The sequence below is a fragment of the Mastigoproctus giganteus genome, chromosome 4, assembly GCF_048544385.1.
Source record: "Mastigoproctus giganteus isolate SK-2022 chromosome 4, ASM4854438v1, whole genome shotgun sequence".
NCBI classification, from domain to species: domain Eukaryota; kingdom Metazoa; phylum Arthropoda; class Arachnida; order Uropygi; family Thelyphonidae; genus Mastigoproctus; species Mastigoproctus giganteus.
Window position 1 is genome coordinate 3,577,373 of NC_143578.1, and position 18,462 is coordinate 3,595,834.

Here is an 18,462-nt window from a genome sequence, read left to right on the forward strand (position 1 = left end):
GAGCTTGCACTTGGGCATCGCGTGACACAGAGACAACCCCCAAGGCAGAATGCGCTGGTCCCGAAGGAACTAGTAGTTGTTGGTGACTCTATTGTCAGGGTAACGGGGAACATGCTTTGTAAAAAAGATAGGTGGAACAGGACCAGGGTATGTCTGCCAGGGGCAAAGGTTGATGACGTTGTAGAGCGAATATCATCTTTTAAGGGCACAAAAGGTGATATAGTTGTACACGTTGGCACTAATAATATTAAGAGTAGGAGACCGGCAGAATTACTTAACAAGTACAGGTCACTGTTGAACAAAAGCCGAGAATTAGGGTTGAATTTGAAAGTGTCTGCAATTCTGCCCAGACACAATAGGAGGGAGTATATGATGAGAGCCTTGTCGATCAATTCGGCCCTGGAAAGATTGTGCAAGGCTCAAGGGGTAGAATTTTTTTCAGCCTGGACTGTACTTGTTAACAGGAGAGATTGCTTCTACAGGGATGAGATACACTTAAATAGAAAGGGTGCAAGAATATTTGCTGATGCTATCGAGGCAGTGTTAGATGGGTCGGAAAACTGCTAGCTTGGGGGGAGACAAAGACCAATAGATTGACAGTAGCCACTGGCAGAGGTGAAAGAGATTCTTGCACTGCTTCTATTAGAATGAGCAGAAGCCTGAAAAACAAGATGCATGGTATTTCAGAGACTGCTGGGAGCCATTGCGGTACAAGTAAACACATGGGTTGTGTTAGGGTAGCTAAGAATAGAAACAGGTGCAGGTATACTTGCGTGTACACCAATGCTAGGAGTTTAGTAAATAAATTTGATGAATTTGAGGTATTGCTCAAAACATCGAAGGCAGATATTGTTGGGATATCAGAGACGTGGTGTCACACAGATATAAGTGATGCGGAACTGCAATTTGGGGAGTACAACGTCTACAGAAAGGATAGACAGGATAGGAAGGGGGGAGGTGTTATGCTATTAGTTAAGAAACACATAAAAACCAAGGAAGTGAAGCCAGTCGACATCGCTGGACAGTGCAGTGTGGAGTCAGTTTGGTGTGACATAAACATTGGGAGATCAAAATTGAGAGTAGGAGTGTGCTATAGGCCTAATGACTCTGATGAGTATAATAAGGAACTGTATAGGGAAATAGAGTGGGCCAGTAAATCAGAGAGTCTTATAATGGGAGATTTTAATTTCCCAGATATTGACTGGAATTTGGGGGCTGGTCACTCACACACTAGCAAGGCTTTTGCGAATTTATTGGATGATTGTTTTCTACATCAGCATGTTCGGGAGGCAACTAGAGGGAGTAATACTCTTGATTTGATTATCAGCAGTGATTCTTCATGCATTAAGAATCTGCAGATAAATGAACCACTAGGTGGCAGTGATCACAGTGTGCTGAAGTGGGATTTACTCAAAGAGGTAACTACCATTAGGGGTAAAGGGAAGGGTTATTGCTTCCGTAAAGGCGCCTACGATGGACTGAGACAGTATTTAAATTCTATACAGTGGGACCAACTGATGATGTTACCAACAGCAAATTCAAAATGGGAAGCATTCAAAGAACTTATCTTGGAAGCTACTAGGCTTTACATACCAACTAAGAAATATTGTTCAAGGTTTAGGCCAAAATGGATGTCAGATGAACTAATGAGGCATATGGCAGAGAAGAAAAATGCATGGGATACATACAAATTAACACATGACACAGAAGCCTATGATAGATACAAGTTGATATGCAACCAAGTTACAAAGGAGGTTAGGCAGGCGAAGGCAGATTACGAGAAATCCTTGGCAAGGGATGCAAAGAAAAACAGCAAAGAGTTCTTTACTTATGTAAACTCTAGAAGGAAGGGGATGAATCAGATTGGTCCACTTGATATTGATGGGTCAAGTGTTGATGATCCTGCTCAGGTAGCTAACAAACTAAATGAATATTTTGCATCGACATTCACACATGAGGAATTATTCAGCGAGGGGAATGCCAGAGGTGTATTCAACTCTAGCAGTAAGCTACAGAATCTTGAAATAACTGGGAGTAAAGTGGAGGAGAAACTGTTGAAGATAAACACAAGAAAGGCACCCGGGGTGGATGGGATCTATCCAGTTATATTAAAGGAGGCAGCAAAGGAAGTAAGCAAACCCTTAGCCATAATTATGAGAGCTTCCTTGGACTCAGGGGAGGTACCCATAGACTGGAAATGTGCAAATGTGACCCCAATTCACAAAGGAGGATCAAAGGCTGACACAAGTAATTATAGACCTGTGAGCTTAACTTCTGTTCCAGGAAAATTAATGGAGGCACTGGTTAAAGAAGCACTGCAGGATCATTTAGACAAGACTTCAGTTATAGCTCAGACACAGCATGGTTTTGTTAAGGGGAAGTCTTGCCTGACCAACTTGATTGGATACTATGATGCAGTCACAAAAGAACTGGATGCAGGGAATAACTTTGATATTATATACTTGGATCTTAGAAAGGCTTTTGATACTGTTGCACATGGAAGACTGCTACACAAATTGGAGCAGTGTGACATTGAAGGCAAATTGCTGCTATGGATAAAGGGGTGGTTGAGGGGGAGAAGACAGAGAGTGGTAATCAATGGACACTGCTCATCGTGGACTGATGTTATTAGTGGAGTCCCTCAGGGCTCAGTGTTGGGTCCATTATTGTTTTCTGTATTTATAAATGATATTGATGATGGTATATCAGGCTTAATGTCCAAGTTTGCAGACGATACGAAGGTTGGCAGGGTTGTCAAGGACACTACTGACACTATGCTGCTGCAACAGGATCTGGAAAGGTTGAGCAGATGGGCTGAGAGGTGGCAAATGAAGTTTAACATTGACAAATGTAAAGTACTACACATGGGAAACAGCAACCCCAGAGCAACGTATCAACTCTGTGGTACAACACTGACAGTGGTAGAGAATGAAAGGGACTTGGGGGTGGCTGTGCAGGCAGATATGAAGTTCTCTGAGCAGTGCAGATGGGCTGCAAGAGTAGCTCATGGAATATTGTCAATGATATACAGGAATTTTTCCAGCAGGGATAAGGAGGTGATTATTCCATTGTATAAGGCGATGGTCAGGCCACACCTAGAGTACTGTATACAGGTCTGGAGGCCTCATTTCAAGAAGGATGTAGAGCTGCTGGAACGAGTACAGAGAAGGACAACAAGATTAGTGAATGGAACAAAGGGGTGCTCTTACGAAGAAAGGCTTAAGTTTTGCAAATTACAGTGTCTGGAGACTAGGCACCAGCGAGGTGATCTGATAGAGGTGTATAAAGCCTTGAATGGTTTAAGCATGCTCAATGCTGATGGGATTCTTCCTCTAGCTCAGAAAAATCACCTGAGAGGGCATAAATTCAAATAGAGGAAAGACAGATGTAGGATAGACGTGCAGAAATTTGCCTTTAGCCAGCGGGTGGTTGGTTGGTGGAACAGACTTCCATCCCTTGTGGTGGAGGTTGATAGCCTAAATAAGTTTAAGGCTCAGCTGGACAGGTATTTTGAACGAACAGAGGGGTGAAGTGGAAGTGGTTTTTTTTTTTGTTTTTTTTTTTGGCTGATGCTGCATAAGCTTGCTTTCTTGCATCAAATGCCTCTACTAATGCTAATGCTAAGATAAGGTAGATTACAAGAAGTCTCTAGCGACGAATGCCAAGAAAAGAGCAAAGACTTCTTTATGTATATTAAGAAGGAAGGAAGGGGTTGAATCACATTGGTCCACTTAATGTCAGTGATTTAACTATTGATGATCCTGCTCAGATTGCTGACAAACTTAATAGGTATTTTGCATCTACATTCACATGCGGGTTCTTTAGGTAGCATGCCAGAAGTTCATCAAAATTTAACAGGGAACTAAATGATTTTGTTATAACTGAGAGGAAAGTGGAAGAGATTGTTGAAGTTTAACATTAAAAAAAGCCACCTGGGTTAGATGGAATCTATCCAATTATATTAAGCAGATAATCAACTTCTTAGCCGTAATTATGAGAGCATCTTTGGATTCAGGGGAGGTCTCTACGGACTGGAGATGTGCAATGTATCCCTAATTCACAAAGGGAGATCAAAAGGCGACACGAGTAATTAGCTTAACTTCCAGAGAAAATAATGGTCACTGTTTAAAGAAGTAGTGCAGGACCATCTAGACAGGAATGCAGTTATACTATACTATAGCCAAAGTAGAATTAGGATCTGTTGGGGATGGGGAGCAGTTTTGTCTAACCAATCTGATTGATTGGATACTATGATGCAGTAACAAAGGAGCTGGATGCAAAAAAAAAAAAAAATAAATAATAATTCTGATATCGCATACTTCGATTTCATGAAAGCTTTTGATACTATAGTAGACTGTCAAAATAACAGCACCCCAAATAATGGCATATTGAGATTGGATGTATACATACAGCACAGATGTCTTGCAGTGCCGAAAAAAGAAAATGGCAAGTCACGTGATTACTGTATTTGTTTACATTTGCCATTTTAAAAGTGAATTCTATACTGATATCACAGATTATACTGCTGTTTTACATTTTTTTTAAAAATTAAAAACCCCCCTCACTATGATGCTAAAGTTAACAAACCTCATACAAAGAAGAAAAGAAAAACAACATTATAGCTTAGTGACAAACTTGATATAATCAAAACTATTACATTAGGGTCACCCGGAAAGTTAATTTATATACCTATGTGTATTGTCTGTAAATTGTGTTCTCTGCTCGATTTCCTTGTTTCTGGGGGGGAACCTTGCTATCTATGCCTGAATCCCACTAACTTAGCCACAGAGTGAAAAAAAGCGTATAAAAGTTCCTCACATCATCATCAATGGGATTCGATCCCGGGCCTTTTCCACCAGGTGTGGGGAGGACGGTGACGATACCACTATGCTACCTTCGCAAACCTTGATATAATAAAGAAAATAGAACGGGGTGTAAGTAGATGTGTATTAATGGCAGAATATAATATTGGATCACCAACATGTTTGTTTTTTTATGTGCAGTTAATAAAATTGTATTCTTAATATCTCTATTTCTTATTTGGCTTCATTATTTCTGCATTAAATACATTAAAAATAAAACTTTGTAAATAATGGAAAAACAGAAATAACGGCACCTTGAATCCCTGAAGGTGCCATTATTTTGAAAGTCTACTGTATTGCACAAAAAACACTGATGTACAAATTGGAGCAGTGTGCATAAAGAGATGGGTGAGTGGGAGAAGACAGAGTGGTTATTAATGGTCACTGTTCTTCGTGGGTGAATGTTGTTGGTGTTCCCGAGGTTTTAATGCTGGCCCTGTTATAGTTTCCTATATTTATTAATGATATAGAAGTTTTATAATGATACAAAGGTGGTTAGGGTGGTTAATAATAATAGTAGGGTGGTTAATAATTAATAACAGTAATCAGTAAGTTACTGCAACAGGATCCAGAAAAAAAAAAAAAAAAAAAAAAAACAAATTAGACAAATGTGCTGAGAAATGGCACTGAAAAATGTAAAGAGTTAATCCCAGATTAACGTACGAGCAGTGGGTGGTACTTCACTCAGGGTAGTGGAAAATGAAAAAGATCTTTATAGTCAGATACGAAGTTCTCTGAGCAATACAGACATGCTGCCAGGAAAGCTCATGGCATTTTGTCAATGTCAATGATATACAGTAACTTTTTTGGCAGGATAAAAAACTGCAGCCATTATCAACCCACTGTAGGATGGAAGCCTGCTCAACAATTCATGCTGAGGGAAATGGACCATAATCTGCTATGTTGGTCCAGTGCCAGTTGGCAGATCGACTGTATTTAGCAGTCAGGGGCTTGAACCCCAGTCTCCTCAAAGAGTGTGTGCTACTGCACTCCTGCTCCTGACCACTCGGCTACGGAGGCTGTAGTTGGCAGGGATAAGGAGGCGATTATTCCTTTATACAAGGCAATGGTTATTTTGAATACTGCATACAAGAGTATAAACTGAAAATTTAATTTAAATTTAAAGCCTGGAAGCTTTATTTTTCGAACAATGTAGGTCTGCTGCAGTAAGTGCAGAGAAAGGCAATGAGGTTGGTGAAGGGAATGAAAGGGTGATCTTGCTGAGAAAGGTTCAGTTCAGTTCAGTTCAGTTCTGCAAATTGCAGCATCTAGAGATCACCCTTTCGTGGTCAATCAACCAGATTGTTACAACAATCAGCCAGCAGGTGGTTGATTGTTGTAAAAACTTCTGTCTCTTGTGGAAGTGGGTAGTTTGAACAAATTCAAAGAAGGTCTAGATACATTATCGGAGGGAATGGACAGGTCATATTTGGAGGGTTTTTTTTTTTTTTTTTGGTCGATGCTTTATAAGCTTGCTTTCTTGCATCAGATGCTGCTGCTGTTACTAATAATAATTAAAGTGGATGGGAATGATTTGAGGGTATTTTTTTAGTTTAAAAGTGCCTTGGAAAAAACTAATGTTGTGCTCTCTGGCTGTTCTTTTTGATTTTTATCCCTTTATTCTGGAAATGGGGTTGGAAGGGAGGGGAACAGTGTTGCTTGGGGGGTGTGTGCCAAAACTGATCTTACTGTTGATACTATGTAACAAGAGGTAGCATGAATAGCCTATTCTAAATTGTATAAATCTGACTTGAGAATCCCATATCTTGCAATGCAAGTTTTTTGAGCCTCTTGGGCTGTATTAATAATGGTAAATCAGTGCAAGAGAGTGAAATGTATTCGGTATCAGCCTTCAAAGCCAAAAGAAAAGTCACTCTGTTTCATCCAGGTTCAACTTGGGCAATCCTTCCTTGAAATTAAGACTGCTCTAGTTGTATGAGATTAGGATGTAATTCATTCCATATAAATTGCCATTAATATTGTAGAGAATTTTATTATGTGAAGTCTATAACTGTCCTTTCTTAATTTAATTGCATGTACTATCAAAAACCACCAACCACCCAGGATGGCAAGTTGTACAGATAAAGGGGGAGACGGATTGGCTGACATAGTAAAAGATTAGCTTTCTAGCATTGTTTGGCCTTCACTAATGGTTATTAACATTTGATCAGTAATCAGGAGTAAAGTTTATTGCAGTCGTTGACAATATGCTGACTAAATGTAAACTTCCTTAGTTGTAATCTTAATTTTCCCCAATAGTTTATATTCCTCTCTCTTTGTTTTCGGACCCCATTTCAATGTGATTACATTCTCATTCATTGTGTTCTCCTGCCAAATGATTGCTAGTATTTACTATCAATATGTACTAATGTTGAAATTGAATTTAAAATATAATCCATGATGATGAGCATAAATAAAAAATTATATTGATGTAAAAGTATTGGAAGGTTAATAAAATATTATTATTCTTATCATTATTATTACAAATGTTTTAGAAAAGTATTTCTTTTCTAGAGCTGAAAGGACAGAAGTGTTGACTGAGGATTTGATTACTGCTGAAAAGCGTGTCGATATTATCAAGCAAACATGCCAAAGTTCCACAAAAAAGATTCAAGGGTGTCTACTGGATTTAGGTGCAGAAAATTCTGCCGAAAAAAAGCTGGTCTGTAAATTTTTAAATATGTACTTTAGAAAAGCACTGATATATTATTATAATAATTCTAATCTTAGATCTGAGTTTATCTGGTTTAATTTACTTACTAATTTAATTGGCAATTATACTGATTTGAAAATCAAATAGTGTTTTGTTTCCACTAGGATATGAAAGCAAGCATTTTGCTGCAGATAGTAAAGATAATGAACTGTCATTTTTTAAAACTCTTTTCGGTGGGACTGCTGCTACTATAAAAAAAAATGTAAATGCGAAATGGAGTGTTCAGAGAAGTAATCATGGAGGCCATTAAATGTTTTATACCTACCAAAAGTATTCAAGGTTTAAGTAGTGGTTTAAGTAGTGCTAGTAGTGGAAAATGATGAAAGGAAGAAAGCTTATACAGCATCAGTACACACACACACTAAACCAGCACCTCTGTAGCCAGGTGGGCAGTACCAGCAGCGCGTAGCACACCCTTCTTGATTAGACTAGGGTTCGAGCCCGTGACCACCAAATACGGAGGATGCAGAAAGGTCAGGGAATGACCACTGCATATCCCTAGAGCAATATGGCCTTAGTTGCTAATGCTCCTTAAAACCAAATAACAATTTCATCTGAATGTTCCTGTTCACTATCATAATTTGTCCCCAAGAAATCGTCACTCACTTTTATGCCTTAGAATTTATACAAAGGTGAATTTATCCAATATCGTAACCATATTTTCTTCTGCACACATCCTTGTAGATATGATGATTTATGTACAAATCTTTGTTTTATATGTACATTAATGACATAATTGTCATCTAATTTTCTAGGTAATTGATGAACCATCAATTACCTAGAAAATATGATGGTTCATAGGTATGAACCATTATATCTACATTAACTGATACATTTATTACTTGTCCAATGATCCCATATTGTCCATGTTCAAAACGTAAACACCGAATTTGCATAAAGGGTAATCATGGTGATATCAAACACTGTTACAACATCCTGTGGAGGCAAATGAGTAGGATATGTTGGATATATTAATCTATTTGACATTGCCATAGTTGGTATCCGTCCCTCTTTTAATGAAGTATGATATGTATTACACGTCATGAAAGTACTCACTTCTTGTAAATGAAATTCATATTGAAGTAATTCATATGAAGTTAGTGGAAATGGTTTCAAATCTAATTGAAACCATAAATGATTACAAGTAAATCCAAATGGGTTTTTGTAAACTAGTTTTTCAAACTCACTGTCAGCTCGTGTAGATATTATAGGGATGTAATCAGGAATCTCATTATTAGCCATTTCTAATTTCGCCTTTTTTCATGCATGATATTCCTTCATTTGTTCTGCTGGAATTTTAGATTCCTGATAAGTAACAGGCATAGCAGAACTCTGTGGATGAATTTCATTATGATTCGGAATAGTTTTAATTTCTAATTTCCTTTTCTTCCATTCACGATATTCCTTCATTATTTCAGCTTAAAGTTTTTTGGGTGCAGTTTGAGAACTCCTAGGCATAACGAAACACTCTTGTTTGAATTTTATCTGGATTCACATTTCCGTCCAACTTTGATTTCTTTCTTTCACTATATTCCTTCAAATGCTAGGCTGTAGATTTTGTATCACTGCAACCTGTTGTGTCACTGCACGCAAAAAGTACGATGCATGCACATCGGGTTTCATGACGATTTCTATGTAACGCTTTTTTCCAAAAAACATTTTTAACGTCAAAAGTGGGGGAGACATGCTGTATGAAGTAATGACATTTTTGGACATGGTGTACGCATGGTAAGAATATACCCAGATCCCTGACATAACGTGACCTCCAAAATGTGCCCCCCCCCCGCATACACACTATTCGGACTCTCTCTAGTCGCTATCTGACAGAGTAGAGGTAGCAAGATTATACACTAGCTGATCCAGAAGCCTTGAAGAGTTACCAATAGGTTCGGTCCAGTGCACTAACTAGCAGCCAGCCTGTTTTAGAGCTGTACCCTTGAAATGTAAGTAAGTTTGGATCTCACCATGGTGTTCATCTTAATCTTAAGAGACATCAATCATACTGCACGATGGAAGAGATGGGGAAGGGTTGACTGGAACTTGGCTCTGGAGAGTAAACATGGGTTCCACCACTTCAAACCTCCAATAAGCAAAGTGGTGGTATTACACTGGTTGATGAAAGTCATCTACCACCTAGTATTGCCTGGTAGCACAGAGGGGCGGCATTCCTCTCTGTGGTGTGGGCGCCACACCTCGACCCACTGCTGATGTTGGTTCACACCTGTGTGGTCACCCACAGTGTGCTTGCACACGTGGGTTATACCCAGGTTTACTAACAGTCCCACCATCATGAAGATGCAAGCAGAGGATTTGGCTGTCACAGACCATCTGGACTTTGCCGAAATTGGGTCCACTTGACTTTGAGTGTCACCCGAAAATCAGTTTCATCAGCGTTTTAGACTCCCAGGTAGCAAGCACAGCATGTCTGGCATATCTGAGAGAATGTCTGTGACAGCCTCAAGGACCACATGTACACAAATGCTAGGACCATAGTAAATAAATTTGATGAATTTTAAATGCTGGTTAAGACCTTAAATGCAGACATTGTGGGGATATCAGAGATATGGTATCATTCAGATGTATGGGAGGCAGAATTTGAATATGGGGAGTACAATGTGTACTGGAAGGAAGTAAGGAAGGTAGGATGAATGGACAGGACAGGAGGGAGGCACATAAAATTTATGGCAGTGCAGTTAGTTGACAATGGCAGCCTGTGTTAGTTAGTTTGGTGTGACATAAGCACTGTGAATGCAAAAATTAGAGTAGTAGTGTGTTATAGGCCCAATGACTGTGATGTGTACAATGAACACTATATAGAGAAATAGATTGGCCAAGTAAATCAGAAAATATTTTATAATGGGGGATTATAACTTTCCAGATATTGACTGGAACTTGTGGGTGGTCACTCGCACACCAAGACATTTTTGGATGACCGTTTTCTACAGCAGCAACATGTTAGTAGTAGTAGTAGTAGTGGCATGTGATGCAAGAAAGCAAGTGTATGAACTTATGCAGCATCAGCCAAAAAAAAAAAAAAAAATCACACCATTCCCTCCAAATGTCTGTCCAGGTCCTCCTTAAATTCAGATGGAAGTTTGTTCCAGCAATTAACCGCCCGCTGGCTAAAGGCAAATTTCCGCACATCTATTCTTCATCTGCCTTTTCTTAATTTGAATTTATGCCCCCTTAGGTTCTTAATCTGAACAAGTGGAAGGTTCCAATCAGAATTCAGCATGCTCAATCCATTGAAGGTCTTATATACCTCAATCAGATCACCGCGCAGGTGCCTAGTCTCCAGCCACTGCAATTTGCAGAACTTAAGCCTCTCTTGGTAAGAGGATCCCGTCATTGCCCTCACCAATCTTGTTGCCCTTCTCTATACCCGCTTAAGAAAATCTACATCCTTAATGAAATGAGGCCTCCAGACCTGTACGCAGTACTCAAGGCTTGGCCTGACCATTGCCTTATACAGAGAGACAATCACCTCCTTTTCCCTGCTAGCAAAATTCCTATATATTATTAACAAAACTCCATGACCTGCCCTGGCAGCCTGTGCATTGCTCAGAAAACTTCATATCTGACTGCACAATTACTCCCAGGTCTTTTTCATTTTCTACCACCTTAAGTGTAGTACCACACAGTTGGTACATTTCTCTGGGGTTACTTCTATCCATATGCAGCACTTTGCATTTGTCAAGGTTAAACTTCAGTTGCCACTTCTTAGCCCATATGCCCAAATTATCTAGATCCTGTTGCAGTAGCACACTGCCATTACTGTCATTAACAACCCTGCCAACCTTTGTATCATCTGCAAACTTCGACACTAAGCCTGATATACCTTCATCAATATCATTGATAAATATACAAAACAACAGAGGACCCAACATCGAACCCTGTGGGACTCCACTAATAACATTAGTCCACGAAGAGCAGCACCCATTAATTACCAACCTCTGTCTTCTCCCACTCAACCATCCTTTTATCCATTGTACCAACTTACCCTTAATACCATTTTGCTCCAATTTGTACAATAGTCTTCCATGCGCAACAGTGTCAAAAGCTTTCCTGAAATCCAAAGATATGATATCAAAATTGTTTTTTGCATCCAGTTCTTTTGTAACTACATCATAATATCCTATCAAATTTATCATATCAATGTAGATGCTTAACAAACCCATGCTGTGTCTGAATTATTGCTGCAGTCTTGTCTAGATGATCCTGCAATGCATCTTTAACCAGTGATTCCATTATTTTACCCGGAACAGAAGTCAAAATAACTGGTCTGTAATTACTCGTGTCACCCTTCGATTGAGTTACCCTACGACATCCCTTTGTGAATTGGGGATATATTTGCACATCTCCAGTCTGTGGGAACCTCCCTGAGTCCAAGGATGCTCTCATAATTATGGCTAAGAGTTTGCTTAGTTGCTTTGCCGCCGCCTTTAATATAACTGGATAGATCCCATCCACCCCAGGTGTTTTTCTTACGTTTAACTTCAACAATTTCTCCTCCACTTTGCTCTCAGTTATTACAAAATCATTAAGCACCCTGCTACAATTTGATAATCTTCTGGCATTTTTAATCCTTAATAACTCCTCAGTGCAAATGTAGATGCAAAATACTCATTCAGTTTTTTTGTTTGCTATCTGAGCACAATCATTAACAGTCGAACGATTGATATCAAGTGGACCAATCTGATTCATCCCCTTCCTTTTAGAGTTTATATAAGTAAAGAAATCCTTCCTGTTTTTCTTACCATTCTTTGCCAAAGATTTCTCGTTATCTGCCTTCGACTGCCTAACCTCCTTTGTGACCTGAGTACAGGCTAGCTTATATCTGCAATAGGCTTCTGAGTCGCTTGATAATTTATATGTATCCCATGCATTTTTCTTCTCTGTCGCTAGTTTCATTAGTTCATTTGATAACCATTTGCACCTTAACCTTGAACAATATTTCTTAATAGGTATGAAAATTTTAGTAGCTTCCACGATTAATTCCTTGAATGCTTCCCACTTAGAATTTACTGTTGGTAACATCATCAGTTGATCCCACTCTACAGAATTTAAAAACTGTCTGAGACCACTGTACTCATCTTTACCGAAGCAAAAACCCTTTCCTTTACCCCTGATGGTAATTATATCTTGAAGTAAATCCCACATCAGTACACTTTCATCACTGCCACCTAGTGGTTCCTTTATCTGCAAATTCTTAATACACGAATGATCACTGCTGATAACCAGATGAAGAGTAATACCCTCTCTGGTTGCCTCTCGAACATGCTGCAGAAAACAATCATCCAAAAAATCCACAAACGTCTTACTAGTGTGTGAGTGACCAACCCACTAGTTCCAGTCAATATCTGGGAAGTTAAAATCCCCCATTATAAGACATTCTGATTTACTAGCCCACTCTATTTCTCTGTACAATTGTTCATTTGAGTCATTAGGCCTATAACACACTCCTACTGTTATTTTTGCTTTTGCAGTGCTTATGTCACACCAAACTGACTCAACAGTGCACTGTTCATCTATATCAACTGGATGGACTTCTTTTGATTTTATGTTTTTCTTAATTAACAGCATAACACCTCCTCCCTTCCTATCCTGTCTATCCTTTCTGTACACATTGTACTCCCCAAATTCCAATTCTGCATTCCTAATATCAGTGTGACAACACGTCTCTGATATCCCAACAATATCTGCTTCTGATGTCTTGACCAACACCTCAAATTCATCAAATTTATTTACTATACTTCTAGCATTGGTATACATGCACCTATTCCTAGGTATTACATAAGACATCCCATATACCCACCTGTTTCATGATGACTGCCATCAGTCCCTGAAACCCCCAGCACCCATCACTCCAGGTCGCTACTTATTCTAATAGAAGTTGTGCAAGAATCACCTTCACCTCTGCCTGCGGCTACTTTTAACCTTTTTAGTCTGTGAATTCCCCCCAAGCTAGCAGTTTTGCAACCCACCTAACACTGCCTCAATAGCATCAGCAAATATTCTTGCACCCTTTCTATTTAAGTAGAAGAACTCTTTATTGCATACAAAACGCACATGCCGTACACAATACCCTTCACGGCCAAAAGCCAAGTGTATCCCATCCCTGTAGAAGCAGTCTCTCCTGTTAACAAGCACAGACCACGCTGAAAAATATTTTACCCCTTGGGCCTTGCACATTTCCTCCAGGGCCGAATTGATCTACTCTTGCGCTACTTTTGCAGGCCGTCTGCACTACTCAGAAAACTTCGTATCTGCCTGCACAATTACCCCCAGGTCCTTTTCATTCTCTACCACTGTCAGTGTAGTACCACAGAGTTGATACGTTGCTCTGGGGTTACTGTTTCCCCATATGTAGTACTTTACATTTGTCAATGTTAAACTTCATTTGCCACCTCTCAGCCCATCTGCTCAACCATTCCAGATCCTGATGCAGGAGCATACTGTCAGTAGTGTCATTAACAACCCTGCCAACCTTTGTATCATCTGGAAACTTGGACATTAAGCTTGATATACTAACATCAATATGATTTATAAATACAGAAAACAACAATGGACCCAACACTGAACCTTGAGAGACTCCACTTATAACATTAGTCCACGATGAGCAGTGTCCATTGCTTACCACTCTCTTGTCTTCTCCCCCTCAACCATCCCTTTATCCATAGCAGCAATTTGCCTCCAATGCCACTCTGCTCCAATTTGTGCAGCAGTCTTCCATGTGCAACAGTATCAAAAGCCTTTCTAAGATCCAAATATATAATATCAAAGTTATTCCCTGCATCCATTTCCTTTGTGACCACACATCATAGTATCCAATCAGACTGGTCAGGCAAGACTTTCCCTTAACAAAACCATGCTGTGTCCTAGCTATAACTGAAGTCTTGTCTAGACGATCTTGCAGTGCTTCTTTAACTAGTGCCTCCATTAATTTTCCTGGAACATAAATTAAACTCACAGGTCTGTAATTACTTGTGTCAGCCTTTGATCCTCCCTTTTGAATTGGGGTCACATTTGCACATCTCCAGTCTATGGGTACCTCCCCCTGAGTCCAAAGAAGCTCTCATAATTATAGCTAAGCGTTTGCTTACTTCCTTTGCTGCCTCCTTTAATATAACTGGATAGATCCCATCCACCCCAGGTACCTTTTTTATGTTTATCCTCAACAATTTCTCCTCCACTTTCCTCTCAGTTATTACAAAATCATCTAGCTCACTGCCAGAGTTTACTTCACCTCTGGCATTCTCCTTCCTGAATATCTCCTCATGTATGAATGTAGATGCAAAATACTCGTTTTGTTTGTTAGCCACCTGAGCAGAATCATCAACAGTTAAACAATCAATATCCGGTGTACCAATCTGATTCATTCCTTTCCTTCTAGAGTTTATACAGGTAAAGAACTCTTCTGTTTTTCTTTGCATCCTTTGCCAAGAATTTCTCATAATTTGACTTTTCCTGCCTAATCTCCTTCGTGACTTTTTCTGTTTTTCTTTGCATCCTTTAAGAGTAGTAGACCGGAAGAATTGCTTAACAAGTATAGGTCATTGTTGAAAAAAAGCCGTGAATTGGGGTTGAATTTGAAAGTGTCTGCAATTCTGCCCAGACACGATAGGAGGGAGTATATGATGAGAGCCTTGTCTATCAATTCGGTCCTGGAAAGATTTTGCAAGGCTCAAAAGGGGTAGAATTTTTTTCAGCCTGGTCTGTACTTGTTAACAGGAGAGACTGCTTCTACAGGGATGGGATACACTTAAATAGAAAGGGTGCAAGAATATTTTCTGATGCTATCGAGGCAGTGTTAGGTGGGTCGGAAAACTGCTAGCTTGGGGGGATACGAGGAATAATAGATTAACATTAGCCACTGGCAGAGGTGAAAGTGATTCTAGCACTGCTGCTATTGGAATGAGCAGCAGCCTGGAAAACAATATGCAGGATATTTCAGAGACTGCTAGGGGTCATTGCAGTACAAGTGAACACTTGCGTGTATACCAATGCTAGGAGTTTGGTAAAAAAATTTGATGAATTTGAGGTATTGCTCAAAATATCAAAGGCAGATATTGTTGTGATATCAGAGACGTGGTGTCACACAGATATAAGTAATGCAGAACTGGAATTTGGGGAGTACAACGTCTACAGAAAGGATAGACAGGATAGGAAGGGAGGAGGGATTATGCTATCAGTTAAGAAACACATAAAATCCAAGGAAGTGAAACCAGTCGACATCGCTGTACAGTGCAGTGTCGAGTAAGTTTGGTGTGACATAAGCATTGGGAGATCAAAATTGAGAGTAGGAGTGTGCTTTAGGCCTAATGACTCTGATAAGTATAATAAGAAACTGTACAGGGAAATAGAGTGGGCCAGTAAATCAGAAAGTCTTATAATGGGGGATTTTAATTTCCCAGATATTGACTGGAATTTGTGGTTTGGGTACTCACACACTAGCAAGGCTTTTGGAGATTTATTGGATGATTGTTTTCTACATCAGCATGTTCGAGAGGCAACTACAGGGAGTAATACTCTTGATCTGATTATCAGTAGTGATTCTTCATGCATTAAGAATCTGCAGATAAAGGAACCACTGTGTGGCAGTGATCACAGTATGCCGAAGTGGGATTTACTAAAAGAGGTAACTACCATCAGGGGTAAAGGGAAGGGTTTTTGCTTTCGTAAAGGCGACTACAATGGTCTGAGACAGTATTTAAATTCTATACAGTGGGACCAACTGAGGATGTTGCCAACAGCAAATTCAAAATGGGAAGCATTCAAAGAACTTATCTTGGAAGCTACTAGGCTTTACATAACAACTAAGAAATATTGTTCAAGGTTTAGGCCTAAATGGATGTCAGATGAACTAATGAGATACATGACAGAGAATAGAAATGCATGGGATACATATAAATTTTACACATGACACAGAAGCCTATGATAGATATAAGCTGGTCTGTAACCAAGTCACAAAGGAGGTTATGCAGGCAAAGGTAGATTATGAGAAATCTTTGGCAAAGGATGCAAAGAAAAACAGCAAAGAGTTTTTTGCTTATGTAAACTCTAGAAGGAAGGGGATGAATCGGATTGGTCCACTTGATATCGATGGTTCAACTGTTGATGATCCTGCTCAGGTAGCTAACAAACTAAATGAATATTTTGCATCGACATTCACACATGAGTAGTTATTCAGCGAGGGGAATGCCAGAGGTGTATTCAACTCTGGCAGTAAGCTAGATAACCTTGTAATAACTGAGAGTCAAGTGGAAGAGAAATTGTTGAACAAGAAAGGCACCTGGGGTGGATGGGATCTATCCAGTTATATTAAAGGAGGCAGCAAAGGAAGTAAGCAAACTGTTAGCCATAATTATGAGAGCTTCCTTGTATTCACGGGAGGTACCCATAGACTGGAGATGTGCAAATGTGACCCCAATTGACAAAGGAGGATCAAAGGCTGACACAAGTAATTATAGACCTGTGAGTTTGACTTCTGTTCCAGGAAAATTAATGGAGGCACTGATTAAAGAACCACTGCAGGATCATCTAGACAAGAGTTCAGTTATAGCTCGGACACAGCTTGGTTTTGTTAAGTGAAAGTCTTGCCTGACCAATTTGATTGGATACAATGATGTGATTTATTTATTTTGTTACACAGAGCATTAAAACTATGATAAATGAATTAGCTTTCGGCTGGGTGGCAGCCTTCATCAGATTAAAATCCAAAGCACCCACCAATCACCGACATCGCCTTGGGTGTGGAAGCAAGCTTATCACGCCTCCCAGAAGATGTAGCCAACGCAATCCGCTTAAAGACTGCAGAAGTTCTACACCATGCTCGCCCCGTCTCTTCAAACCTCAGCTGTATACAGATTTCTACCCTCAAGGTACTGAAACGGGATTCGTCCATCGTCATTCTACCGGCGGACAAAGGCCGTCGTACAGTTGTAATGAACCACACTGATTACATGGCGAAAGCCTTACTGCTCTTACGAGACACTACCGTCTACAAACCCCTAACCATCGACCCCAACAAGGCTTTGGAACGATGGGAGTCAGAGGTGAATATCCTCACCAACACTTGGCTGAAGCAAGGGAAAATCACACAGTCAACCCGTATCACCTCCGTGCCTCCGGGTGTCAGATCCCACAGTTTTACGGCCTGCCGAAAGTGCACAAAGAAGGCACGCCACTAAGACCTATTGTATCCTGCTGTGGATCACCGACTTACGAGCTGTCTAAATTTGTCTCGAGACTTCTTTCTCCTCTAGTTGGCAAGACCACCTACACCGTCTCCAACAGTGTTGAGTTCATAGAAAGGATCCGCACTATATCCATCTCGCAAGATCAAGTCATGGCATCGTTCGATGTCATATCACTCTTTACCTCCATCCCTGTGGAACTTGCCATCTCTTGCGCAAAACAACTCTTGGACAATGATGGAACCCTCAGCGACAGAACTAAGCTGACGCCTGATGACATTTCCGCCGCCCTCAGACTGTGCTTAACAGGGGGTGCAATCATGTTTAATGGTTCAATCTACCAGCAGATACATGGCACAGCCATGGGTTCCCCTGTCAGCTCGGTCACAGCAAACATCGTGATGGAGGAGTTAGAGGGACGTGCGTTTACACACGCACCGGATCACATCGCCTTTTGGTGTCGCTACGTAGAAGATGTGTTCGTAGTGATCCCTAGAGACTCAAGTCAGCGACTCCTAACCCACCTCAACTCACTGTCGCCCTTCATAAAATTCACGGTTGAGCTGGAGTCGAACAACTCTATACCATACCTAGATACACTTGTCCGGCGCGAAGACACATGCTTAAAGACGACAGTTTATCGTAAGCCTATGTGTGCTGGCCAATTTACCAACTTCCAGTCAGCACACAC

At 40.1% G+C, this 18,462-nt stretch overlaps 1 protein-coding gene across 2 annotated transcripts in view; it reads left to right on the top strand.

The window, feature by feature from the left end:
* LOC150086342 (rho GTPase-activating protein 44-like) overlaps positions 1-18,462 on the top strand; it is a 412,704-nt gene that overhangs the window by 194,517 nt on the left and 199,725 nt on the right. For both annotated transcript variants that reach the window (XM_090371315.1, XM_090371316.1), the window contains exon 2: positions 7,377-7,524. In XM_090371315.1, the coding sequence (XP_090227441.1) occupies positions 7,377-7,524 (148 nt within the window). The remainder of the gene's footprint in view (positions 1-7,376; positions 7,525-18,462) is intronic.